The 26682-nt window shown below is 39.6% G+C and overlaps 1 protein-coding gene across 4 annotated transcripts in view; it reads left to right on the top strand.

Annotated features, from left to right (window-relative positions):
- Positions 1-3847: 3847 nt before the first annotated feature.
- Positions 3848-26682, top strand: part of Ar (androgen receptor) — a 175306-nt gene continuing 152471 nt past the window's right edge. For 3 of the 4 annotated variants that reach the window (XR_011705582.1, XR_011705581.1, XM_071606031.1), the window contains exon 1: positions 3848-6481. Coding sequence is in view for 2 of the 4 variants with exons in the window: in XM_071606031.1 (XP_071462132.1) it covers positions 4971-6481 (1511 nt within the window). In the remaining 2 variants the exon portion in view is untranslated. The remainder of the gene's footprint in view (positions 6482-26682) is intronic. The other variant, XM_027935871.3, reaches the window with a different exon arrangement.

Genomic DNA, 26682 nt, shown 5'->3' with positions numbered 1-26682 from the left:
ATGAATAGTGCCTAAAGCAGGACATTGTATATAGAAAATCCAATATCTACATACAAAAAATAACTCAAAATGTATCATACACCTAATTTTACAATTGAAAATTATACAATTTCTAGAAGAAAACACAGATAAGAATCTTTGTGATGTGATCTTGGATTAGAAAAATATTTCTTAAATCTGATACCAAAAGCACAATATATAAGGGAACAAATTAATACATAGGACTTCATCAGAATTAAAATTGTCTGCTCATCAAGAGACACTGGTAAACCAATGAAACTACAGATAGAAAACATTGTTAAATCAAAATTTTGATGTAGTATTTCTTTGATGAGTACATAAATAACCAAAAAATTCATAATAAAATAAAAACTAATTTTTAAAAATAGACAAAAATTTTGAGACTTCATTTTAAAATGTACAAATGGAAAATAAACACATGGAGAGTGCTGTATACCATTATTCTTTGGGTAAATGCAAATTAAATGAAAAATCTTTATCCATCTAGATTAGAATGCAAAAATTAAAAAGACTGATCATACCAAGTGTTGGTGAAGATGTGTAGAACAGGAATTCTCATAAGAGAATTTAAATGAAAATTTAAAATGGTATAACAATTTCAGAAGAGTTTGTCAGTTTCTTAGAACTGTGACACACCCATTCCATAAATAAGTATTTTATTACCAAAGGGAAATGAAAGCATTAATCCATATGAAGGATTTTGTATAAATATCCATAACAACTTTATTTGTAACAGCCTGAAACTGGAAAGAACTCAAATGTCTATCAGTAAGCAAATGGATAATCAAAACTGTGATGTAGCAACACAATGGAATACTGCTTAGCAATAAAGAAGAAAGAACTAAGTAGTAGTATGTACAATAGCTTAGATGGATACCAAAGACATTATGCTCAGTGCAAGATAAAAGACAAAAAGTATGTATTGTGATTCCATTGCTATAAAATTCTGGAAAATCAAAAGTAATCCATATTGACAGAAAGCATATCATTAGTTGCCTGAGAAGGTGGAGTATAGGACAGGTGGAGAGGAATTACAGAAGAAACTTTTCAAGTGATTTACATTTTCACTGTCTTGATTAGGTGATGATTTCATGAGTCTATACATATATAATTAATAATTTAAAAAATTAACCATTTGTATGGCTTTAATATATGTAGTTTATTACATGTCAAATATGCCTTGATGAGGCTATTTTTTAAAAATCTCTGTGTAGAACCAATTGTGGTAAAATAAGAGTGGAAGGAAAGAGACAATTTGCAGTGGGCCCGGTAGCAATAAATAGTGTCTCAAACTAGTTTGGCAGCAATAGAGATGAAAAGAGTTTGGTATATTTGAGAGATATTTAGGAAGTAAATGTTCACCATTTTCCAGAGGTCAGCTGATTCTAATTTTAAAGAGCAAGGAACTAAGGTAGATTCCATTAACAAAGCCCACTTGAAGTTGCAAAGACACCCATAGCAGAACTTACTCTCAACTAGACCAACCTGAGAGCACACCTCTAAATCTATTACAGTTTAAAAATTGCAAATGAAGGGGGAGGAGAAAGAAGAAAGCTGATATAAATACTGAATTTTTGTAATATTCTTAAATACATGCCTGTTTATCTTCTTAAAACAATGGGAGGAAAATAAGATTGAAGACATTGGATCAGAGTTCAAAACTTTCAAATAAAGTATGCATATGTCCCTAATATGCTCAAAGTAGTTAACTTTCCTTATAACACTTGTGAATAGTTTGCTCTACTTTTAAAAATGTGATCCATTACATTTTTTAGAATGCTTTCCTATTTATAAATTTGTTCTGTGTATATGATACCTTTAAATTGCTACATCAGCCTTCTAAAGGTAAGTAATATTGGCTACAATTTTCTGATGAGGAAAGTGAAGACAATTTTTGTGCTATAGAGACAACATAAACTTTAGACTTCTTCAGATGTAGGTTTGGCTGCCATTTATTCAAAAGGTAACTTAGGAAAAATATTCCTCTTCTTAATTTGTTCATGCCTCTTTTCTTCTAACTTCCTTCCTCCATCTTGCATTGTTCATTCACTGCCATTAACACCTCACTTTATTGTCAGACCTCAGAAAAGTAGTTCTTCTGGTTCTGAGATCTATGTTCAAGTCATCCTACCATACTTCCAGCTGACTAAATTCCCTTTGAGCAACTCTAGTTTAAAAGTTTGGTGGGCTTGAGGTTGTGATGATCATTCAAATAAAGTTACAAAATGTCTGTGCATTTGAGTTATATATTCCTATTTCCCATTACCATAAGGAATGGAATTTAGGCATATTACAATTTGGCATCATATGGATTGTAAGACTGCTTCTTTACCACAGGGAGGGATTTGTGAGTCTTCATCAAAAAAGGGGGGGGGGTATTATTGGCATATGTCCAGGGAGGTCTGTAGCTATTAATGTCTAAGCTGACAATGTTTCACCTCCTCAGGTGAAAGGGTCCTCAGGCCTTAGTATTCTGGAATGTTCATTTATAGCCATTTACCAAGTGCCCAGGAGATTGACAGGTCGAGCTAAAATAATGAAGAAGGCTGGCTCAGGTTCTACTATTATGGAACACAGAACAAATTATGTCCTTGCTTCTACTTGTTCATCTGTGAGATAGAGCTGATCATGTCCACTCATTTTTGCCTTTCGATTTCAGTTACCTCTTTTGGTCAAGTAAGTAATGCCCATAATACTTCCCTGTGAGCAAGATAAAGCAGCAATCCCTCTTTTCTCTTTAGAAGTCTGTAATATTCAAGTCTTAGGGAAAAATCTACATAAGCCTTTTGGGACACAGTGGTCTAAGGAATATAAAAGCTAGGGAGGCCAAAGGCCTTCCTGTGAGAAAGCATTGCTTATAGGTCTTCCCTTTTATTTCCTCTATTGTTACATTCCCACCTCTGCTCCATCTTTACACAGGGGCTGTGAAACTCCTCTGGAAGGAGAGTTGCAGTCCCACATCACTCTCCACCCTTAGCTGCCAAACAAGAGGAAGAAAAGCAGCCCTACATAGGTTCTATTCCTTGGATAGTACAGTTCAAAAGTTTAAAATATGCAAAGACATCTTGGAAACTCCAAGAATACAAACAAACATTTGCAAAGCTCTGGACAAAATCAAGGGTCCACATGTAAATGGCAAGCAGTTGCTGTGTTTTGCGTGTTTGCCTGTTTGAGTGTTTTTGTACTGTGCAACTTTGGATAGGTGTGAACTGCTGGTTAGAGGCAATTCTAGACAGGAAGAGGTCAGAGAATACAGCAGGAATGACCTCTGGTTTCTAGGGCCTAGGGTTCCCAGAGCAAATGGCACCCTGCCATGAGGCCCAGTCTAGCTCCATGTGGTAATCGCAAAGGTTTCAGCAAGTACCAGCGGGCTAGGCTGTAGCTTGCTCCTTAATTTGTAGGAGACAATATTTTCATCGTGCTCCTGTAGCCCCTTCCCCTCACCACCCCAAGCCTCTGATTTGGTACTGGGCTTTGGATTCAAATGTGTTGAGTGCTGGCCTTCAGGAGATCCCATAGCCCTGTCCTCAAAATAAAGCTCCAGGTTAAAGCTTTTGGCCCGGCTCCTGAAGCCCGGTATAGGAAAGTAAGAGGTATTCCAGGAGCAGGGGTCCTCCGAGGCTACAGCGAACCTCTCCTGCCCTCACCCATGCTATGCCAGCACTTGTTTCTCCAGAGCCACTGGGCGATAGCTTGCGGTGAGGGGAGGGGAGAAAAGGAGAGGGGAGGGGAGAGAGAAAGGAGTGGGAAGACTAGGAGGCCGGCCTGGCGGGGGCGGGACCGACTCGCAAACTGTTGCATTTGCTCTCCACCTCCCAGCGCCCCCTCCGAGATCCCGGGGAGCCAGCCTGCTGGGAGACACGGAGGGTCCGGAGCAAACCTGGAGGCAGAGGAGGCGACGGAGGGAAAAAGATCTAGCTAGCCGCTCCAGTACCGTACAGGAGCAGAAGGGACGCACCGCGCCACCCCAGCCCGGCTCCAGCGACAGCCAACGCCTGTTGCAGCTCAGCGGCTTCGAAGCCGCCGCCCCGGAGCTGCACTTTCCTCTTCGGCGAAGTTTCTAAAAGCTGCTAGAGACTCGGAGGAAACGAGGAAAGTGCCGGGTAGGACTGACGGCTGCCTTTGTCCTCCTCCCCTTCAACCCCCCACCCCCACCCCAGGTCTCCTCTCCCGCAGCTGCCTCCGCCAGCTACTCTCGGTCTGTCCCCCCTCCCACAAACCCTCTCCCCTTCAACCCCGTCGGCCCAGCTCTGCCAGCCAGTTTGCAGAGAGGTAACTCCCTTTGGCTGTGAGCAAGCGAGCTAGCTGCACGTTGCAAAGAAAGCTCTTGGGATCTGGGCGACTGGGGAGCGCTTCAGCACTGCAGCCAGGACCTGACTCCTTAGCACGCAGGGAGGGCCCCTTGGTTCCCCACAATCCCCCTCTACCTCCTCCTGCTGCCCCCCCACCGCCCCCGTGAGTGCAGAGCCAGAGATCAAAAGATGAAATGGCAGGGCTTCAGTAGTTGAAAACAAAACCAAACAAAGTCAAAACAAAACAAAAAGAAAATAACCCAATTTTTATTTGCACCTGCTTCACTGGACATTGAATTTGGAAAGCAGAGGACCTCCCTCCCCCCAAGATTTGAGCATCTTTTGAATCTGTCATTCAAGTATTTTGAAACAGACTGTAAGCCTAGCAGGGCAGATTGTGTCCAGCGAGTGTTTTCCTCAACACAGGACTTTGAGGCTGTCAGAACGCTTTTTTTTTTTTTTAATTGTTGTTGTTGTTTGTGTGTTTTGGTTTGTTTTGTTTTTTTTGCTCCTGCAAGTTTTCTTCCCTGGAGCTTCCCGCTGGTGGACACCTAACTGCAGCGACTACCACATCATCTCAGCCTGTTGAACTCTTCTGAGTAAGAAAAAGGGAGACAGGGTAAGGGAATTAAGTGGAAGATTCAGCTTAGTTTAAGGATGGAGGTGCAGTTAGGACTCGGGAGGGTCTACCCCCGACCTCCGTCCAAGACCTACAGAGGAGCTTTCCAGAATCTGTTCCAGAGCGTGCGCGAAGTGATCCAGAACCCGGGCCCCCGGCACCCTGAGGCCTCCAGCACAGCACCTCCCGGCGCCCGTTTGCAGCAGCAGCAGCAGGAGAGCAGCCCCCGGCAGCAGCAACAGGGTGAGAATGGCTCTCCCCAAGCCCACATCAGAGGCCCCACAGGCTACCTGGCCCTGGACGAGGAACAGCAGCCTTCACAACAGCAGTCAGCCCCCGAGGGCCACCCCGAGAGCGGCTGTCTCGCAGAGCCAGGAGCTGCTACCGCCGCCGGCAAGGGGCTGCCGCAGCCGCCGCCAGCACCTCCAGACGAGGATGACTCAGCTGCCCCATCCACGCTGTCCCTGCTGGGGCCCACTTTCCCGGGCTTAAGCAGCTGCTCCGCCGACCTTAAAGACATCCTAAGCGAGGCCGGCACCATGCAACTCCTTCAGCAACAGCAACAGCAGCAGCAGGAGGTAGTATCCGATGGTAGCAGCGGGAGAGCTAGGGAGGCCGCTGGGGCTCCCGCCTCCTCTAAGGACAGTTACCTAGGGGGCAACTCGACCATATCTGACAGCGCAAAGGAATTGTGTAAGGCGGTGTCAGTGTCCATGGGCTTGGGTGTGGAGGCGTTGGAGCATCTGAGTCCTGGGGAACAGCTTCGGGGAGATTGCATGTACGCGCCGCTCCTGGGAGGTCCGCCCGCTGTGCGTAGCACTCCTTGTGCCCCGCTGGCCGAATGCAAAGGTTCTTTGCTGGACGACGGCCCAGGAAAGGGCACTGAAGAGATTGCTGAGTATTCCTCTTTCAAGGGACCTTATGCCAAAGGGCTGGACGGCGAGGGCCTGGGCTGCTCTGGCAGCAGCGAAGCAGGGAGCTCAGGGACACTTGAGCTGCCGTCCACTCTGTCTCTCTACAAGTCCGGAGCATTGGACGAAGCGGCAGCGTACCAGAGTCGCGACTACTACAACTTTCCGCTGGCCCTGGCTGGGCCGCCGCCCCCTCCACCACCTCCCCATCCGCACGCCCGCATCAAGCTGGAGAACCCGCTAGACTATAGCAGTGCCTGGGCAGCAGCCGCGGCGCAGTGCCGCTATGGGGACCTGGGAAGCTTGCATGGCGGAGGTGCCGCGGGACCCAGCTCCGGATCGCCCTCAGCAGCCACCTCCTCTTCCTGGCACACTCTCTTCTCAGTAGAAGAAGGCCAGTTGTATGGACCATGCGGCGCAGGCAGCGGCGGCAGTGCAGGAGAGGCAGGGGCTGTAGCCCCCTATGGCTACACTCGACCACCTCAGGGGTTGGCAGGACAGGAGAGCGACTTTTCTGCACCCGATGTGTGGTACCCTGGCGGCGTGGTGAGCAGAGTGCCCTATCCCAGTCCCAGTTGTGTCAAAAGCGAGATGGGACCCTGGATGGAGAGCTACTCTGGACCTTACGGGGACATGCGGTAAGTTTCTCCTCCCCAAAACGTCACCTTTCTAGGCTCAGGGCACAGATTCGCTATGCATTCTAAGATAGCTAGCCACTCCTTCCCACGCGAGCATTTCTACTAACCTTGGCAGAACTCAGACTGGTTCCTTAGGAAGGGCTGCACTAAATCTGGAGCCCTCCCAGGGACTCTGAGCCCGCCAAAGTTTGGACCTGAGCATCTGAATACCTGCTGTGCGCACTGGGTGCTGGTTCAAGCCCTTTCATATTCCTCCACAACTCCCCTGACCATCTAAAATCCTCATTACCGTCTGGTACTCCAGGTTCCACAGGCTTTAAATTAAAATTCGATTACACTGGACTCTTTCACAAATAAAGCCCTTAAGCCCGCCACTCCCTTTTACCTCCTCCTCTCAAAGTCCTGTAACCTCCATCAGAATGACCACAGTTTTTTCCTCTTGGGGTCTGCTAGTGTTCACCTTCCAGTCTGTGCATGGCCGGTCTTGACAAAATAGAGGTAAAAGTGCTGGACCAAGTGTTTCCTAGCCCGCCTCCTCCAAAAGGATAAAACGGAATTCCGGGTTAGGGAAGCAAAAAGCCTTTGGGTGCTGAGGCCTCTGTGTGAAAGAGTGAGGTTCCCTTCCTTGGAAGCAACTGGGGATGTGTTCCAGGGTTGGGAGGTCAGCAAAGAGAATCCAACCAGGAACATTTGGAGCGAGTAAAAGGGCAACTTTCTTGGTAAAGACTGGACAAGATTTACCCTCACAGGTTTCTCAGCATTGGTTGACTTATGTTAGAAGTAGTTACTTCTTGGGTCGGTTGTCTCTTGTAAAGTGTTTATTTTCCCTGTGGATTATAACAGATCCACAGCCCCCTACTGCAGGTTTGCTTCAGATGTATAAAGAGATGAATGTTCTTTTAATGAACAATGTTACTAGATTTGAGTCTGACTTGTAAAAGTGTTGGGAAAAAAAAAATTTGTAAAGCATTTCCTGCTATTCCAGTGTGCTAAAAAATCTGTATTGGGGAGGTAGGAGTAAGGCTCTTTATTATAATACTTCATTTCAAGAACGTGCTTGCATTTTAAAACATGAGTTTTACTGCTAATAAATGGAGTAAGGATTGTTAAGTAACCTATGTTCTATAATTTTGCCTGAGTTTTAATTAGGACATGAGAAATGTGGCCAGCAATTTCATCTTGTTTATTAAAGTATTTTCTTCACTGAAGTTTTTGAGCTTCTTGGAGACCATGTTGAAGATCTTCCCCCCCACCCCTACCAAGTTAAAATATTCGTTTATCTGGTGAGAGAGGAAGTATTGATTGGGGAATTAATTCTTCGGATTTCTCAGGTGCTGAAGTCCCTTGGACTTCTGTCTTACTTTATGTTTCTGTAGCAATTTTATTTTATCTATGACTTCTCCAGATTTTTTTGGTTAGACTTAGCATATTTGTTTGATGACTTAAATCTAACAATTTGCCTCCTTTCATTGATGATTCTATTCTTGGAAGGTTGATAGCACAGGGTCAAAGAGAGAAAAAGGAGGATAGGAGTTCATAAAATACTATTTTCTGTATTGTTGAAGAAACAGCTTCTTATCAGGCTTTACATCTTATTGGGTTTTTAAGGTTTGGCTTACTGGATTTTCAAAGTGTTCTTTTGGTATCATCAAAGTATTTTCTAGATAATTTACGGTGTTTATTTTTGCAATGGGTTATGCTGTGGGATAAAAGGTCTTCTTCATTTTATGAGAACAGATTTACTTGGTAGGGTTAATTTTTGGGGGGCTGTCATTAGAGAACAGAGTTCCATTTCTACTGTAATTTTTTTTCCAAGGGGAAATTGTCTAAGCTGCTTCTTGACCTACTGTGATGCTAAATCGAGTCACTGAAACCTTCCATATTCTGTATAATTCTCCCCTGTTGGGAGAGAGGTATGTTGATATTCACTCAACAGGGAGGAAACTAGTAGTTCTACATATTTGTTTAGGGATAAGTGTCTTTGAAAATACAACTTAAATTTTCAGTGAGCGGCTGCAGAGCAGGGAGTTCTTCCCATCAGGTATAAGGTAAGCTTGGTGATTTTATCACAAATCTTAATGGAAAAACTTTTCTATTAGGAAGATCATCATACCATAATGCCTCCTTGACACTGTTCAAATTAATGAGCACAATTATAAGAATTTAGCAGAACCTGAATAAATTTTTTTAAATTATTTAATCTTTCCTGAATTTAATTGCTGCACTGGCTATAAGGAGTTCAGTAAAAGGGAAAACTGATGTTCCTGTCGTGTGGGTTGACAAATAATTTTCATTTCTAGAATATACAAAATCCTTAAGTTACTTTTTTGGGAAATTAAACAATTTAATCAGAATCCCTCTTTAAAAGTTGAAATGTTTTCTTACTTTCTCTTTCTTTCCCTCACTTTTTAAGAGCACAGTTTGGTGAAATGCAAAGGGACTTTAAAAACCAAAGTCAGTTTTTTATTTCCCTCTGTATTGTGTGTATTATGTGCTAAATTTGAGTTTAAAAATCTCAAAATTCTAGAATGCTTCCAATAACTTGTTAGGTTCCTTCTTTTCCAAGTGTGTGTGTTTGTGTATGTGTGTGTATCATGTACATTAGTTGGTTAAGTGGAGGGTTTTTTAAAACTTTAGTTACTGCTGCAGTAACTCTATGTTCTTATATATCAACAATGTTTCTGCTCAAAGAAGGTCAGAAGACAGCAGTGGTCCTATTTTTACTTAATTTAGAATGTGGTTTGTGAACAGAAGGAATAATAAAAAGTGATGAAGCTTGTTTGCGACCCCGATGATATTTTATGGATCTGTCTTCTCTCAGAGATCAAACAAGACTATACAACTTTTTTAGCTGACCACTGGTCCACTTGACAGATGTAGGCCCCTTCATATCTCAGCAAGAAGCACAATAATATGGCAAACATTTTTTTCTTGGGAGTTGGGGCCGAAAGGAGACCATGTAGAGTTGGGATTTAGAGAAATTATCCAGAATGCAAAAAGAACATTTTAATTTTTCTCTTGGTTGTGCACTCCAGTCTCCATAATAGGTAATATTTTTAGTAGTGCTTTGAGATTGGAGAGTCCTGTCTTTAGCTATTACCTTTTTTCAAAATATGGAATTTTATCAATTCCTTCTTTTATTTCTGCTCCCCTCCCCAATTGTCAAGCAGCTTTTTATGTCTATCTTATAAAGACTAATTTATCTGTTTTGTAAAGCAAAATTTTGCTATTTGGGCCTCAGTTTCTGATATCTGGCTCCAAGTAATCAGAACATGAGACCCAAATAGCCACACTGAGTGCACCCTATTTGTAAACATATACAGGAGGTAGCCAAAGAAGGACCCTCTTGCTTGTCCACAGACTATCTCTCTCAGCACAGCCAAAGGTTAACACATTGGTGGGGGATGTTTTCAGAGAAGCTTTCAGCCTTCCAATTGCAGGGTTACTTTGGGGTGCTTTCTTCCCAGCACTGGTTTTACCTTATCAAACTTTCACTCTTTGAGCTGCAAACTGTAAAATAATATATTGAATTTGCTGGCATATTTAATTTTCTTCGTTAATATTAATAATAACTTTCTCATATTATGTGTATATATATGCTTTTAAAACTAAGAATTCCTTGGTCTCCTGACTCGTACATGTATAGTAACCAACCTTGGTGGGATCATGTGAGTTGAATGTAGACAGTTTTATTATTAATACTTTTATTGTTATTAACAATGATTATATCAACACCACTGGTTTCATTTGGAACTATGTTCAAGCAGGGATCAGAATGCAGGCTGGTTGTGGCAAAGAAAGGGGCTTCTTTTACCATCGAAGCTGAAATCATAATTCTGAAAACTGAAAAACAAAAGAAAAATGGTTTCATGAGCTTGACTGGAGAGGGTAAAAGGAGATCTTTCTCTAACCCCATCTCCACCATTTTCTCTTTGTCTGCAGCTTCCTCGAGTGCTGCCTATCCCCGATTTTATTTTATTCCACTCCTTTCATGCTTCTGACATTGAAATATAGACTCTTCTTCCTACTTCTCAGGATATTTTTCTCATTACACCTATGGCATGCTACTAAAGAATTTCTTTTTTAAAAAATCTGCAGAGTAGCAGATCAGATCAACCCCAGCACCTCTCTCTTAAGAGTAAATGACATGAGCCGATTGCAAAATGAATAGCTGGGCTTTTTACCTTGAGGTTAGAGCCTGATTCAGTAGTTTCTGAGGGAGCGAAACTAGATGGCTTGAGGACTTGGAAATTTAATGAAGTATTTTGCTGGCTGCCTTCTTAGTCTTAGTGTCTCTCTCTTGATCTCTGTCCCTATCAGTCCACTGGCCCTGTTGATAACCTTCTCTTAGTCTCTGAGAATAACTGGACCCTTTCTCTTGCTAGACAGCTCTGTCTGGATCGGACTTGTGCAGTGCACCTAATCTGCAGGTGAGGGTACTCATTGGAAGTGTCCAACTGAGCTAACCTGCTCAAGCTCTGTGTAAATCAATCATTTGAAAACAATGGGAAAATCTTAAATAAATTATTCTACTCCAGACTTCCTCCCTACCAACATTCCACTGAGTCCTGGGATATTAATTCAGAAGAATTAATAAAATCCTAAATTCAAAGCTGACTTTAAAAAAATGCTTGTAAAGTTATGTGCAGTAATCAGCATTGATTACCATTCATCATAGGAAAAATTTTATGAAATCCTAAAGTTACGTAGTCTTTTCAAAGAAAAGACTCAGAATTTTCCAGTTTATTCACTAGCCATTTTGTAAGTTTAAGTAGACCACGAAGGTGCTTAGCTATCACCTCTTTGCTAGGTGGGGGAATATAAATAGTTGCATTTTCTATGATATTTGTTTATCATGTGGGGAAACCTCTCTGGAGCAGAACTTACATCATTTTTCTTCTGGAAGCTTCCCACATGACTCTAATGCTTTAGATTGTTGCTCAGTAAGGGCTATACTCAGGGACGGCTGCAGAGAGATGATAGCTGACAATTTATTGCTTGTACACTCATGAGTGATACCACCCCTTCTCTCTCAAACAGATTACTGCTGACAACCTGCAGGCCATATCAGGGTTGAAGGTGGCTCATTTAGAAAAATTTATAGCATTAAAATTCTGGTCGCTGGAGAATGCTGTCAATTAAGATTACATAGTATTGAGTTTTATTTTGTTAGTAGTATTGAGTTGTAATTTACAATCTGTAGTATTCACCAATGTGAAGTATATAGTTTGATGGTTTTTAGTATACTTAGAGTTATGTGCAAACTACCATAATTTTAGAACATTTTAATCACCCCCAAAGGAAATACTGTGCCACTTTGTAATCACCTCCTTACCTAGTCCCAATACTGAGCTACCACTAATCTACATTCTTTCTGTATGGATCTGCTTATTATAACATTTCATATAAATGGAATCAAGCAATATGGGGGTCTTTTATGACTCACATTTTCCACATAGAATAATGTTTTAAAGGTTCAAACTTGTTGAAGCACATGTCAATATTTCATTATTTTTTATAGCTCAATAATGTTCCATCATATACCACATTTTGTCTATTCATCAGCTGATGTACATTAGGATTTTTCCAACTTTTGGCTGGTATTGATAATACTGCCATGAAAATTAGTGAACAAATTTTTTGTACAAATGTGTTTTTTGTTTTTTGGGGGGTATTACCTAGGAGTGAAATTTCTAGGTCATATTGTACCTCTCCATACTTTGTGAGAATCTGCCAAGCCATTCTCAAAAGTGGCTGCACCATTTTACAAACCCACCAGCAATATATAAGGGTTCAATTTTCTCCACATTTTGTCAATATTTACTATTATCTCTTTAGGATAGCTATCCTAATGGGTGTGCATGCAGTGGTATCTCATTGTGGTTTTGATTTGCGTTTCCATAATAATCATCATGTTCAGTATCTTTTCATGTACTTATTGGCTGTTTGTATACTTTCCATGGCAAAACTATCCTATCATATACTTTGCTCATTTTCAGGTGGGTTGTCTTTCTTTATGATTTAGTTGTGTTTAAATGTGTGTGTGTGTGCATGTGTTTATGTGTACACACACACATATATTCTTGGTACACGTTCTTTAACAGATAATTGTGAATGTTTTCTTATATGTTATGGGTTGTCTTTTTGTTTTCCTGAGGGTATTCATTGAGGCACAGAGTTTTAAGTTTCATAAAGTTCACCTTATGTATAATTTCTTTTTTGCCTATGATATTACTATTTTATCTATGAAGGCCTTGCCTGATCAAAATCACAAGGATTTATTCCTATGTTTCCTTCTAAGAGTTTTATAATTTTAGCTGTTTGTAGTTAGGTCCTTGATAAATTTAGATTTAATTTATATATGTGATGACAGTAGAGATCCAGATTCATTCTTTTGCATATAGATATCCAGATATGGTAGCATCATTTGTTTATGTTTCCCCATTTAACTATCTCAGCATCCTTTGTGTAAAATCAGTCAAGCATAAATGTGAGGGTTTATTTCTGAACTGTCAACTATATCTCATCAATCTGCATGTCTGTCCTTATGTCAATATTACACTGTCTTGATTATTGCAGGTTTTAGTAAGGCTTGAAATAACAAAATGTGAATCCTCCAACTTTGTTCTTCTTCAAAATTGTATTGGCTCTTGCAGTTCCCTTGAATTTTCATCTGAATTGGAATCAGCTTGTCGTCTTCTACAAAGAGGCTGGCTGGGATTCTGATAGGGATTGTACTGGATCTGTAGATCGATTTGGGGAATATGGTTTCTTAACAGTATTGTCATCTAGTACATGGTTATGTGATGTCTTCCTATTTATTTAGGTCTTCTTTACTTTTTTCAAAAATGTTTTATAGTTTTCAGAACATAAGTTTTGCGCTTCAGTTATTAAATTTACTCCCAGGTATTTTATACCACTATGAATGAAATTAAAATTATTTTTCTGATTTTCTTTCAGTATTGTCCATTGCCAATGTGTATAAATATAGTTAATATTAATTTTAAAATATTAATCTCATAACTGCAACCTTGTTGAAATTACCTGAGTGTGAATATCTCTGGAATTACTGCCCTGAAAGTTGAACTGCACTTCATTTCATCCTTTATGAATGCTGTATGGAGACACTAGTGTCAGTTTTACTCAGGTGCATATTAGATCTGGTAATGCCATCCCCTTCCTGGATGAGGAGGACAATGTTTCTGCATATTTAGCTCTTTGGGAAACAGCAGAAATGAAGCCTAATTAGGTTTGTATTGTTAATAGTCTCATTTTTTTAGAATTTGGATTCGGGAACTATTAGCAAGGGAGTAAGGAATAATTATGATTTCTATGTAGAAAAATAACATGAAGAAGTAACGAAGATAAACTAGGCCACAGAAATCACTAGTTATATTTGGCTTCTGTTTAGGTTTGTGTAAGCAGCTGAAGTCATAATTTTATGTTTTTATATGTTGTCCTTTGAATAAAGTAAATGTCACCACTCCTTCTGGTGTGTATTTCTGGATGGAGAAATGGTTGATTTACTGTCATGCAATTTAGGCTTCTTTTCAGGAATGCACAGCATAGCCATGAAGCAGAAATAAAGTTCTTCTCTACAGGGGCTGAACTTTGGCCTCATTAATACTTTAGACTAAGAGTCATAGCTATAGCTGTAGTGCTCTGATAATGAGAAGTGAACTGCAAGCTACCGAGCAAAAAGGTCCTATTTGACCTCATGGCTAGCTTTAGAGATTACCTCAATAAAGTGTCATTTAAAAAATCTGTCAGTCAACCACTTTCCATTAAGCACCTGCTGTATGCTTAGCATCTGTTAGAAGGAGACACATTAAGGAAAGGCAATACAATTGAGAGAGAATCTTGAGGTTGCTGCTTTGCAGGAGCATTCAAAAAAAGAAAGAAAGATAAAGAAAAAGAAAAGAAAGGCAGCACTCTGATACTAATAGGAAGTGATGCTAGTTTTTCTTTTCTTCTTTAATGTAGGCATTCTACAAATAAATGGACCGATATAGACAGAAGTGGCCACAACTATGTATTACCTGTTGCTGCCTCTAATCCTTTATGGACATAGGTAGGGACATGACTGAACTCAAGCAATAAATCTATCTTGAGGTCTTGGTGAATATTTCAAGCAATGGGACATTATATCTCTGGAAAGATGAGTGAACTATCACAGGGGTTGAAATCTATTTCTGCTTATTCAACAGTGCTACTCTAGTCAAGTTAATTATTAGTTTCTTCCTAATTTTCTTGGCTCTATAATTGCACTTGCTGAGAACATGTTTTGATGTCTTTGATTGGACAAGTCTGTGATAATATGAGTAATGAACTAAAGTTGAAGGTGATTAATGAGTCTTAAGTTTTGTGTGAGAGCCAGTGAAGATGCCAGTGTGGTGGACAGATGAAGAGTTATTCTTCCGCTTGTAAGTTTTCCATTAATTTTGGTGACTTGCTTTGAAGCTCTAAATAAATTGGGGTTTTGAAATGTTGGTAAGGGAAGTTCAAGGAGTAAGGGACACATGACAATCGTTTTCTTTTAAGAGATTTGCTGAATTAAATGATGTAGCTTTTTGAAATGGCCCACCACCTAATCTTGGGCTACATTTTCTAAAGATTGAGTAGGTTCCTGGCTTGTGAAATGTGGTCCCACTATGTGGCCACTAGGGGGACTACAAGTGTCCCATGACTGGATGTCCCTGGGAGTGGCCAACCTCCTTAGGTGGTTTCAACATACAGCTAAGGCTCAGGATACTTTGAACCAGAACCCCCTAACATTTAACAATAAATAAGCTACTGTGGTATTTATTATTTTATGTGGGACGTTCTTTCCAAGAGTTTCAACCATTTTTTGGTAATACTAATTGACCCCTTGATACTGTTTTCTGCATATAGATCAAGGAGCAGTTACAATTTGCACTTTACAAAATATTTTATATTCCTCTATTGAATTTCATTCTTATTTCTGCCCTATAGAAGTGGCCAGAGTTTAGAGTAATATAATACTATTATATAATCAGTATTCCTATTATAAATATGCTCAGAGAGGCTAGGCAACATGCCTACATTTAAACAGCTTCAAATTGGCAGATATGGGGTTTCAGTCTGACTCTTTTTCCAGTCATGTGTTACTGCTTATTGCAGACTTTTTACTTGATAGTTAGGAAAGATGAGATTCAGAGAGGCAAAGGAATATAACTGGTATCAATAATAGAAACTGGTGAAGGTCTTAAGGCTTTTAGATTTTTTATCTACCAATCAGACTGATGGGTTGGGTTGTGTGAAAGTTCTAGGTGTCAATATCCTTGCTGTTTTACTTTTCAGACTGCATTTATTCAACAAATATTCATTGAGCATCTACTATATGCCAAATTCTGCACTCAGCATTGGTGATGTAGCAATAAAAAGGCAGACAAGAATTTCCTTCATGGAGCAAAAAGTTTAGTGAGTGGAGACGTAGAATATATCAGAGGGTGATAAGTGTCATGAGGAATAACTTAGCACAGGGTGGGAGGTAGATGATGATGGTAAAAGGGAATATTTTATATTTATTGTTCAGAGAAGGCCTTACTGAGATAATGATATTTGAACAAAAACCTGAAAGAAATGAGGAAGTCAGCTATGTGGTTATCTTGGGTTAGAATACTGTAGGCACAAAGGCCCTGAGGCAGGAGCACAATGTGAAAGAGGACAGTGAGGAGGTACAAAAGCCTGGGGTATAGTCAGTGGGGAGTGATAGATCATGACACCAAAATTATGTGGGGCATAATTGGTATTCCTTAGGACTTTTGATTTTACTGAGATTTTGAGCAAATTAACATGATTTGACTTATACTTCAACAAGATCCTTCTTCATGATATATCTATTTGTTTACTTTGCATATGTGTAGAGTAGAGCCTGTGGGGGAAAAAAGCAAGAAAGGAGGTTAAGCTACTTCAGTGATCCAAGTGGGAAATGATTGTGGCTCAGGCTAAGTTAATAGAGGAGATAAGAAATGATTTGATTTTAGATGTATTTTGATGGTAGAGCCAACAGCATTTACTGACAGATTGGATATTTATTGTGTAAAAAAGAAAGGAGACAAGGATGATTGCCAAATTTTTTGTCTGAGTGACTGGAAAAATGAGATTGCCATTTATGAAATGGTGAATATTTATGGAACAGGTGCATGGGATGGAGTAGGAATCAAGAGTTTCATTTTGGACACGTGCAAAGTTTGAATTATCTGGTGAAATCTTGGTGGCTTCTTGTCAATTTAGTTTCTTGCAATGCCCTCAACTTTCCTGTTTTTTAAGGAGATTAAAAGGAATCTTTGCAGATCCCCAAGGCTGTGTTCTGTCTCCTCCCCCTTTTATTTTATAGTGACCTATAGAATGACAGAGACCTATCTCAAGTGAAACAACAAGATGGTGATAGAACTAGGGCATAAACTAAGTACTTTTGGATTCCAACTCTGTGGCTCTTTTCTCATTGTTATTCTGAGGCCTCATTCAGGAGAGTGATTCCGTTCCTTCTTGTCCCAAACTTTGAACCAGGTAATTAAACTAAATAATTAATCAAGAACTGGCAAACTACATTAATTGGCTGCTATCCCCAATCACACCAAATTGTCATTATCATTGTGTTTTTACTGAACCACATATCAAAATAAATTAATGCTGAAAAACATTGAGCTTTGATCAAAGCTGGGACCTATTGAGAACATGAACAAAAATGGCCTGATATGCTAGAATTTAGAATTTATAGATTTTTAGAGACCATCTTGTCTAGCTAGCTCTTTTTATATGTGAAGTACCTGAGGCACAGAGATAGAAAAGGACTTAGCCAAGGTCACACAATCTAGTGCCTGAGCCTGGTCAGAGCCTGTTCTGAAGGTTAGCTGTATGTTATTTCCTTAGAAAGTTTATATTGGAAAAGTGATTCCATGATCATAACAAAGAATTATAAGAGCCGTTATAGTGATAGCACTTAATGTTTTAGTAAATCAAATATTGGAAAACTACACACATTGGCTGCTACCACTAGTCACACCAAAGTATCATGATTATAATCTTTTTACTGAACCACATACAAAAAATTTAATCCTGAAAAAAAAAAAAAAAACGCTGAGTTTGATCAAAGCTGGAACCTATTAGGCAACCTAAACAGAAATGAAGTGAAATCATAGAATATTCATTTAATTCTCACATTGAACTGGAGATATAGGTCTAGAGACGTTAAGTAACTTGGCCTAGTTTCACACAGCTAGAAAGTAGCAGAACTTATGTGCATCCCCAGGAAGTCTAGCTTCTAACCTCGAGGTTCTAACCACTCTCCTATACCAGCCATTGACCTTTACCATCCAAAAAGACTAGTGACTGAGGTGACTTTATTATACACTATACTTATTATATTCCAATGCTCCTCACTAAGTAGTTGAGTAGTCTGAAGGTCAAAGTGGGGGTAGGGACAGAAAGGAGTAATAAGAAGTAGATAACTTATGATAGGGATTTAAAAACAGGATTATATGAGTTATTGAAAAGGGCATAGAGATCCTTAGGTGACTGAAAATTCAAAGCCCACTACAATCCTGGGCAATTCAATGTCTGCTTAAACAGGAGAATTATCGAGGTAAGAAAAGGCAAACAGTCAATTTTGAAACTTTTTTTGTGCTTTACATGTGTTAATTAATTTGATCCTCAGAAAATTTCCAGTAGGAAGCTGCTTTTATCATTCCCATAATACAATTGAAGAAATAGACACACAGAAAATAAATAACACACTCAGGATTATAGAACAAATAAGTTAAAGAGGCTGTATTAGCATCTAGGCAGGCTGGGGATGGGTTTGGGGCTCAGTGGTAGAGTGCTTGCCTAGTATGTGTGAGGCACTGCATATGATCTCCAGTACCACATAAAAATAAATAAATGAAATAAAGGTATATAAAAAATAATCTAGGCAGTCTAACTCCTCAACTTAAGCTCTTTTCCACTACATTTAGGGAAAGGGCAGAAAGTTTTCAAAATGTAAAAATACTGTGCCTGAACAAGGATGAGCAACTCTCGTTCTTAACATACACAACTTCTCTGAAGGGTGCTTAGAGAGAAAGATATTTACTCAAGATCACATGGTGAGTAAGTAGCAAAAAAGTCTTTTGAGCTAAAAACTCTAGCTAGCTAGACCTCTTTTCACTCTATCATTCTGTATCCCTTCTCACAATGACTTGTCTCCTTCCATTCCTCTGCCTATATCAACCTGCCACTTACCTTTAAAAACTGACTTTTGCCATCAAGAAGATTATGCAAAGATTTGGGAGTATAAACAGAGTCTATCTCCTTCCAGAGATTGGCAAAAGGAAATAAATGCCAGTAAAGGTAAGCATATGGAGTTTAAATTAAGAAGGAGAACTTCCAAGTTACCAGCAAGTTGCTTCCTTCATCTCACTAGGCCCAAATGTGTTGTATATACAGGATTTCATAGGAAGTTATGAATGCTGATGTCAAATAACATTTTTGTTACTATGGAAATGAAAGCTGCCTACTGCAAAAGTATGGCTACTGTGAAAGTCTGCATCTACCCAGGTTTTCTTTTGAATAAAGTACAATCTTACTGCTTACAAAATGGAAACAACTTCCACATTTCCTTTTAAAATTGCCAGTGGCTGAGGGAAATCACCTTTGCAAACTTGTCATATTGGGACACTTCTCTGAACCATCCTCTAACTTCACATTAGGTGAGGAGATCACATTAACTACAAGTTGAGAGTAAAGTTGGAAATATTTCATGTTTGATGTTTGGTGGCAAAAAGGATTCCAAATCATGTTTTATGTGTGTTTACTCAGCCCACCCCTCCTTCCCTTTTATCTTTGTTTAAAAACCAAGGTTAGCAAGTGTGTAGGCTGTGGGAGTTTCCAATTGTTCATCTGAAATCTGTTTGATCAGCCTTTTAAATAAAAAAAAAAGTTAGACTGAGATATTTTACTTATCTAATAATAGACCAAAAATCTTGACCATGCTCTTATTTTCAGATGGCATGTTGTTTGATTTGGACGTTTACTGGGCCTTGGTGAGGTGCTGGAATTACTCAAAATATGCCAGGTCAGATGTGGAAATGAATGGGATGGACTCTTCTCTGAGGACATCTTACCCTTTTAGGCTCAGAGTTCCCCATCAGAGCTGACCTCACAGTGTCTGAGAAAAGACAAGCTGGAGACTTTGAGAATTAGGGGGTGGAGGGATGTATCATGTGCCAAAATGTTCTCAGTCATTCCCTCTACTGAAGTTCAGATTCTTATCACTTCCTACCTGCTTAATGCAGTGACCTCATGTCTCCTCTCTCTGCTGCTCTCTAAATCATATAATATTCATGCCACCAGACCTTCCCAAAGTTTCCTTCCAGTCCTGTCAGTATCCTGCTTTAAACATCCATTAGACAGGCTTGGAGCCCTGTCTGATTTATTTCAATATTTTCAGTGTTTGGCACAGAGGAAGCCTTGCTGAGCAGTTATGTAATACATGAATAAAATTTCAGCTCCTTGTGCTGGGGGTGTAGCTCAGTGGTTGAGCACTCTCCGAACATGTACAAGGCCATGGATTCGAGCCCTAGTACCACAAAAATCGGGGGCGGGGGAAGCTCCTTTCCATTTGCTTATAGGTTAAAGTCCAAATTTTTTTAGTCTGGTGTTCATGTCTCTTCATGATCTGGCTATTTTTCCAGCTTGAATTCCTATAATTCCTGTACAAAAATCTTAAATTCTAGCCAAGTGGATTTAGTCACTATCACTTTAAACCATCCACACTCTTTCTTTCCTCAAATTATTTTTTCTATTATCCATTTAACCTTGAATTCTGTCCCAATTTCAACAGTGTCTGTTTTCTAAGCTTAGTCCAAATACAGCCTCCTTCAAGAGAATTTTCTCATTCCCTATCCCAAGGGGAAGTGATCTCTATGACATGATATAGTTGAAAGAATATTGGTTTCAGTTTCCTCATTGTAAACTAGGACTAGAAATCTGTAGTTTATAAGATTTTGAGGGGAGATCAGCTGAGTTGATGGATATGAGGTACAAATGAAGTATCAATGCTTATAAATAAGTTTGTCCCTTTATTCTTTCTTCATCTGTAGTACTTGATCCCTTGAACTATAATTATTTGCACGTCTGATAAAGCCTTCTAACATACTTGTCCTTTAGGGCAAAGGTTGTTTCGTGGATATCTCTGTACAAGATCTCCAACACACAGAGCTTAGAGTGTGTTACATAGTAGATGTTCTTTATTAAGTGATTGTCTAGAACAACTGATGGATCATAAGTTCCATTAAAAGAAATATGGGATTCAGAATAAAAGAGATGATTATCTTGCTCTGCTAAATTCTAGTATTTGCAACGTGGTGTTTAACTCCAATATTCATGGGGCATTGAATCTTGTAAAGCATGGAGGAAATGAGATGCTGGGATAAATATGGTAAGGGAGGCAGGGAGAAGTAGACATAACTAGTATCTCAATATATCCTAAACACTGTCCTGGAAATAAAATGGATATTTTTTCTGTAGTACCAGAAAACACAACATCAATGAGGACAGATTACAATTTAGTAAAGGGAAAGTTTATCTGAGAGTGATTTCACCCTAATTGAAAGTTGACAAATCAGACCAGATGAGCTTTGTTTAGCTTATTCAGTGTGCCTCCGTGTGTGTGTGTGTGTGTATGTGTGTGTGTGTGTGTGTGTGTGTTGAATCACTTGCTAACATTGCACATGCAAATTCAGATTTTTCACCTTTGGGAATGAAAATCTGGCAATACTTGACCTTCATTCCTGCCAGGCAATGATCTGATGGAGGTGAAAAGCCACTGCTCCTCTTGATAGAGCATTAGCTTTCCAGTTTGCTCAAGCACCAGTAACCTGCTTTCTTTACTGAAGTTACCTTACATTTACAAATTTAAATTTGCCATCCATGTCAAATCAGAGACCTGGGGAATCTTGAGAGGCTTCCTGACTCCAAGAGCTTTTGCACTTTATGCAGGAGGGGCTAAAAATACAAGGGTCACTGCAATCAGAGCAAACTTAGCTTTTAAATCTGGCTTAGCCATCTATCAGCTGTATGACCTCAGGTGAATACTAACCTCTCTGATTCTCAAGATCTTCCTTATCTGTAGAATGTGCTTCTTACAAAGTTATTGTGAGGATGAAATAAGGCAACTTAATTAAAAGGCATGACACTTCAGTAAGTGCCAAAACATTAGTTCCCTTTTTCTTATTCATCACTCCTTGTTTATTGGCAAGATGGCATAAGTAGTAAATTCACCCTCATTGAATGCATTAAAAAAGAGACTGGACCTTTTGGGAACCATGTGTAGGGCAGAGGTTTGGACTCAAATGATTTCTACAGTCACTTCTTAAAAATTTAAAAACTTATAAATGACTCCAAAATGCCAATCTAGATGATTTTATAATGCCTTATGTAGCTAGGGATTTTGAATAAGTAACAAAAGAGCTGAAGGGTCCTTGAGAAAGAAGCTGGGGACAGGGCGAGCTAAAATAAATGTTTAGACTGACATTTAGGCATAGGCTTTGGCATCTAACAGCCTTTGGTTTAAATCCTGGCTCTGACTCTTGCTGGATGTGAATTCTGGGCCACTTCACCTCTCTTTTCCCTTATTTCTAAAATTAAGATATTAATCTTTTCCTCATTGGTTTTGGTGGAGAAAAGTGAAATAATAAATATGAAACATCTAGCCCAGTACCTGGCCCAGAGTATAGGCTTGAAAAGTTGCACCTGTCCTCATTATCACCACCATGATTATTATTATTATTATTATTTATTAGACTAGATAAGTAGAGTTCAGGGAAACTACTTCAGCTTTTTCCTAGGCCACCACTACCCAGCCCTCCCTTTCACAAAGCTCCCAGTTTCCAAAATGCTTTGGCTAGAATGTAAGTGTGAGGTCATTGCAGATAACAGGGAGCCTGATTTGCTTTGGTAATGCAAGTCATTAAGTTTCTTCCCTCCATGCAGCTGAAGCTCTTTTTACTAGTTGATGCTTGCTTCAGATTGCATGACTGAGCTGGTTTGAGAAGAGAGTGAGAGTGAGAAGATCTTTTCTCAGCCACAGGTCATGGTCCTCCACAGGGAACAGAATGACCCAGTGCAGAGTCTGGGCTCTTAGTGAGTTCAGATCCTCTATTTTTCTATCAGTCACTCCATTACACACATTCGTCCCCTTCCCCCACAAATCACTGGATGGTAATTTCCTTGACTTCTTCTGTGGCCTGGAACCATCCCCCTTCTTGTCCCTGTGATCCACACAGCTGGCAAAAGGCAGACAGCAGAACAAAAACAAGCCTTTTAGCATAGAGAAAGGGAGATTCGCAGCAGTCCTGAATTAGCTTGGGAACCTCATGTTAACAAAGGACCTTCCTGACCTCCTTGCAAGACCCCAAACAATTAAAAAAGATTTTTAATGGCTGTGTCTCAGAGAAACTCCTTGCCTAGATATATTTAAAGATCTGCTGAGTCATTTAAGAGCAGCCTGAGAGATCACAAGAGGCAAGGACTGTATCCCAGTCTATGGGGGAGTAAGTGGAGAGGTGAAATCTGTTTGGTTTTTTTCTCATGGGGATGAAAAAACATGACCCATCTCTAGCCCACACAACTCTAGGGATCACCTATTAATACTTCTTTTTTATCATATTTGGGCTCCTCAGTTTATAAAAGAGTAAGAGTGAGAGGTGGAGTACTTTAATCCAGTGTGTCTCTTATCTGGAATTGTAAATGTGCCTGTTATTGGTAGCCAAGAGTGACGTGAAAATGTCATCTTGATGTGTTCATTTCCCTCTTTCCTTTTCAGTTTCTGGTCACATGCATTGTTACCATGGTGCATGCCAGTTGCTGGAAAATTATATATTCACACACACACACATGTATTTTTGTATACACATGTACATTCACATATGCATATGTATATATATATATATATATATATATGCATATACACACATATTTCTATATGCACACATACATACATATACACATATGTGTGTATCTATCTATCTATATGCACATACACACACATATATCTTGTTTTACTTTATTCTCCACTGCACTTCTTAATTAATTAGTGTAAAAATCAGCAGCTAACTATAGTTCACTGTAGGTACGCATCGGGTGCCCTTAGAGCCAGTTGTCTCCATGGTTTTCATCCTGTTATCCTGCAGATCTGTAAGTTGGTAGAATCCAGAGCTTCTCCTTGGTCCTGGCCTCTTTGAACCCTGTCTGACAGACCTGAGGCTTCTTTCTTTTTCAGGGCATTTGTTCTTCTCTTTGTTTACCTACTCCATGTTGTTTCATTTTCTTTTCCCATCTCTAGCATATTAGTCTGCCTCTCATATCTGCAATAGCCTCCCACTCCACTTTCACAATGCCATCTCTATCACTACCATCTAAACCTTCCTCACAGCCCCCTTCTTCTGCTGAAATCACCTCTGGGCAGAGGATTCAGATTAGACCAGAAAAGATGATTCCTGGAAGACTTTAAAAATATTAATTATTAAGAGCTTTTATCATTGGTCACATTGAGTTGTTCACCAGCCATGCTAAGGACCTAGATGAAATCAAGTAACCTAAAAGTTGCTTGGAGCTGGTAGGAGACCTAGTTATCTGCCTTTGTTTGTATTCAGTTTTTAGATGGTTTTCAGAAGGTCAAGTGGGAGGGAGGCTTTGGAATAGCCAGTTGATATGAGGAATGGGGGAGGATGGGAAAATGGGAGTGGAACCACTGGACATATTTAAGCCTAAAATATTACAATCTCTAGGAAGTATATCTACCTGAAAATCCATCAAGCATATTCAGGCACATAATATATTTTAATTCTCATAAGAAGCAAACTTGAAAGTAGGTACATCAAGAAGCAATATCTCCAGTTTGTGCATAGGAAACTAAGGCTAGTGGCAATAAAGGGATATTCCAATGAAAATCAGACTAGAAGTGGTAAAACTAGGATTTGAATATTTTATTGTAGGCCCATTTTTTTTAAAGATTTCCATTTTTTTTTTTGTGCAGGAATTAAACCCAGGGCCTTTCACATGCTAAGCAAGAGCTCTACCACTGAATTATATTCTAACCCTACAGATTTGCTGCTGAATAAATGAATGAACAAGTACATATGTGCACTGGGATCATTCTTCCCAAGTTTTGATTAAGGATTTGGTCCATCCTTTGTGGAACATTCTTTTAATTCTCAGCAATGCCATTCTGGTTAAGTGATAACATTTTTTCATTAATTCACTAAGTAATTCTTTCATTCATTAATGCATTTCTTGAATGCCAACTTTGTACCAAACCCTGTGCTGGATTCCAGGGTTACAAAGAGGAATAAGAAACCATCTCATGACTCAAAGATCTCATGGACTGGAAACTGACATTTCAGTAATAAACATTTAATCAGCTGCTTATGAAATGCCATTAGCAAAATCTCAAGTTATATCCATCATACATAGTAAGTATGACCATCATAAGAACGGGGGTGTCTTTTTCTTGAGAGATGATGATGAAGCCTTATGAGTAATTGCATTTTAATCTAATCTTGTCTTCCAAAGAACAGAGGTAAAGTAATTCATCCTGTTTATGCATGTGCTGTGTATTCTAGTGAGTGTGTGTGTGTGTATGTGTGTGTGTGTGTTTGAGAGAGAGAGAGAGAGAGAGAGAGAGAGAGAGAGAGAGAGAGAGAGAGAGAGAGCGCGCAATGGGGAAAGGCTAGATGCACGATAATGGACAGGAACTGGGAAATCCCTGAATAGGATCTATGGGTGACTTAGGTTCTCCTGGTGAATTCAAACCCCCTGTATTTCTGTTGTACATAGAGGGTAAGGGTGTCAAAGATTGTTATATAAGAGCTGATTTTAGATTTTTTCCAAGTAAATAGTTAGCTGACTGAAATAATAACTCGTTTTGAAAACCTGACACTCAAGGCACTTTCCCACCATGGTAATCAGTTTCTGGTCAAATGTGTCCGTTTTTGATCATTTACCTCTCAGTGCTAGGTGCCGTTAGATGTTGCCTCTTTTCTTGTTTAATCTTTACTCTGATACTAAGTAGTTCTTATGAGCTCCATTTTATGGATAAGGAACTGAACTCCACAGAGTTCAATGACTTATTGAAAGTTACACAATGAGTACCTTGGTGGATATGGGATTTGAATTTTGATTTTTCAATTTTTGTCCTCTGGTCTCTGCTGTTTTCACTATTCCAAACCACTTTAGCTTTATTTTTCATAGAGGCCATTAAATCTACCCTCCATTAGCCAAAGCCTCTTGCCTCCCTTCAACATAACTCTTCTCTAGCATGTTCTTAATAATCCTCTGAAAAGGTTTTACAGCCTTCCTGGGTACTGTGGCTCAGAGTCTTAATCCAGGCTCTTAAGTGCCTTGGTTAACTGTAAAATGGAAAATCAAAGTCACAGCTAATTCAGGAAAAATGAGTTTGGGATGTGTATTTCCTGGGCAACTTGTCATCTCTTTTTTATTTCTTTAGCTTCATAAACTTACCCACAATGTTCCCTGAGGACTAGGAGTAATGGGGATGATGGAGAAATGCTTCCTTCTTTTCCTTTCCAAGAGTCCTTCAGCCAAGTGCTACACCTCCTCCTACTTCCCTATTCACTCTGCAGAGATGGCAATGAGAGGTAGACATGAGTGCCTTTCAAACCTGAGTTCATGACAGAGCTTTCTTTCCCTCTGGCTCGACTAAGGTAGGAGGAGAAGTTGAATGGCTACCAACCAAGAGTACCAGGACTAAAGAAGAAGCCTGAGGTCCTTGAAAGAACAGTGGACCTATGCTTAAAACACCAGACTTTGTGGGTTACTATCTGCATTCCTTATCTGTAGATTAGAACATAAATTCTAATTTTATAAATGAAACATTAATTCTAAAAATATTTTGTAAACTTGGAAAGGACTTATAGATTTAAAGCATAGCTGTGTTTATTATCGCAAACTGATGCTATATTTTGGCAACCAAACCTCATCCTCTTTATTCTAAAATCCTGAGCATGTGTTGTTTCAGGGGTGGGTCTTGCCCCTGTACCATCCACTTTATAATCATAGTAATGATGGGCTGCTTACGCATTGAGCAAGTGTGAAAGTCCCTTCAAATGCCCCTCTCACCCCCAAAGCCAATCTTATTTATCCAAACAACATTTGAAGCTCATTTCAAGTAGACATGTCTG

Source organism: Marmota flaviventris, chromosome X (genome assembly GCF_047511675.1).
Source record: "Marmota flaviventris isolate mMarFla1 chromosome X, mMarFla1.hap1, whole genome shotgun sequence".
Taxonomy (NCBI): domain Eukaryota; kingdom Metazoa; phylum Chordata; class Mammalia; order Rodentia; family Sciuridae; genus Marmota; species Marmota flaviventris.
Note: the sequence above shows the minus strand (reverse complement) of the source record. Positions and strands in the feature narration are given on the sequence as shown.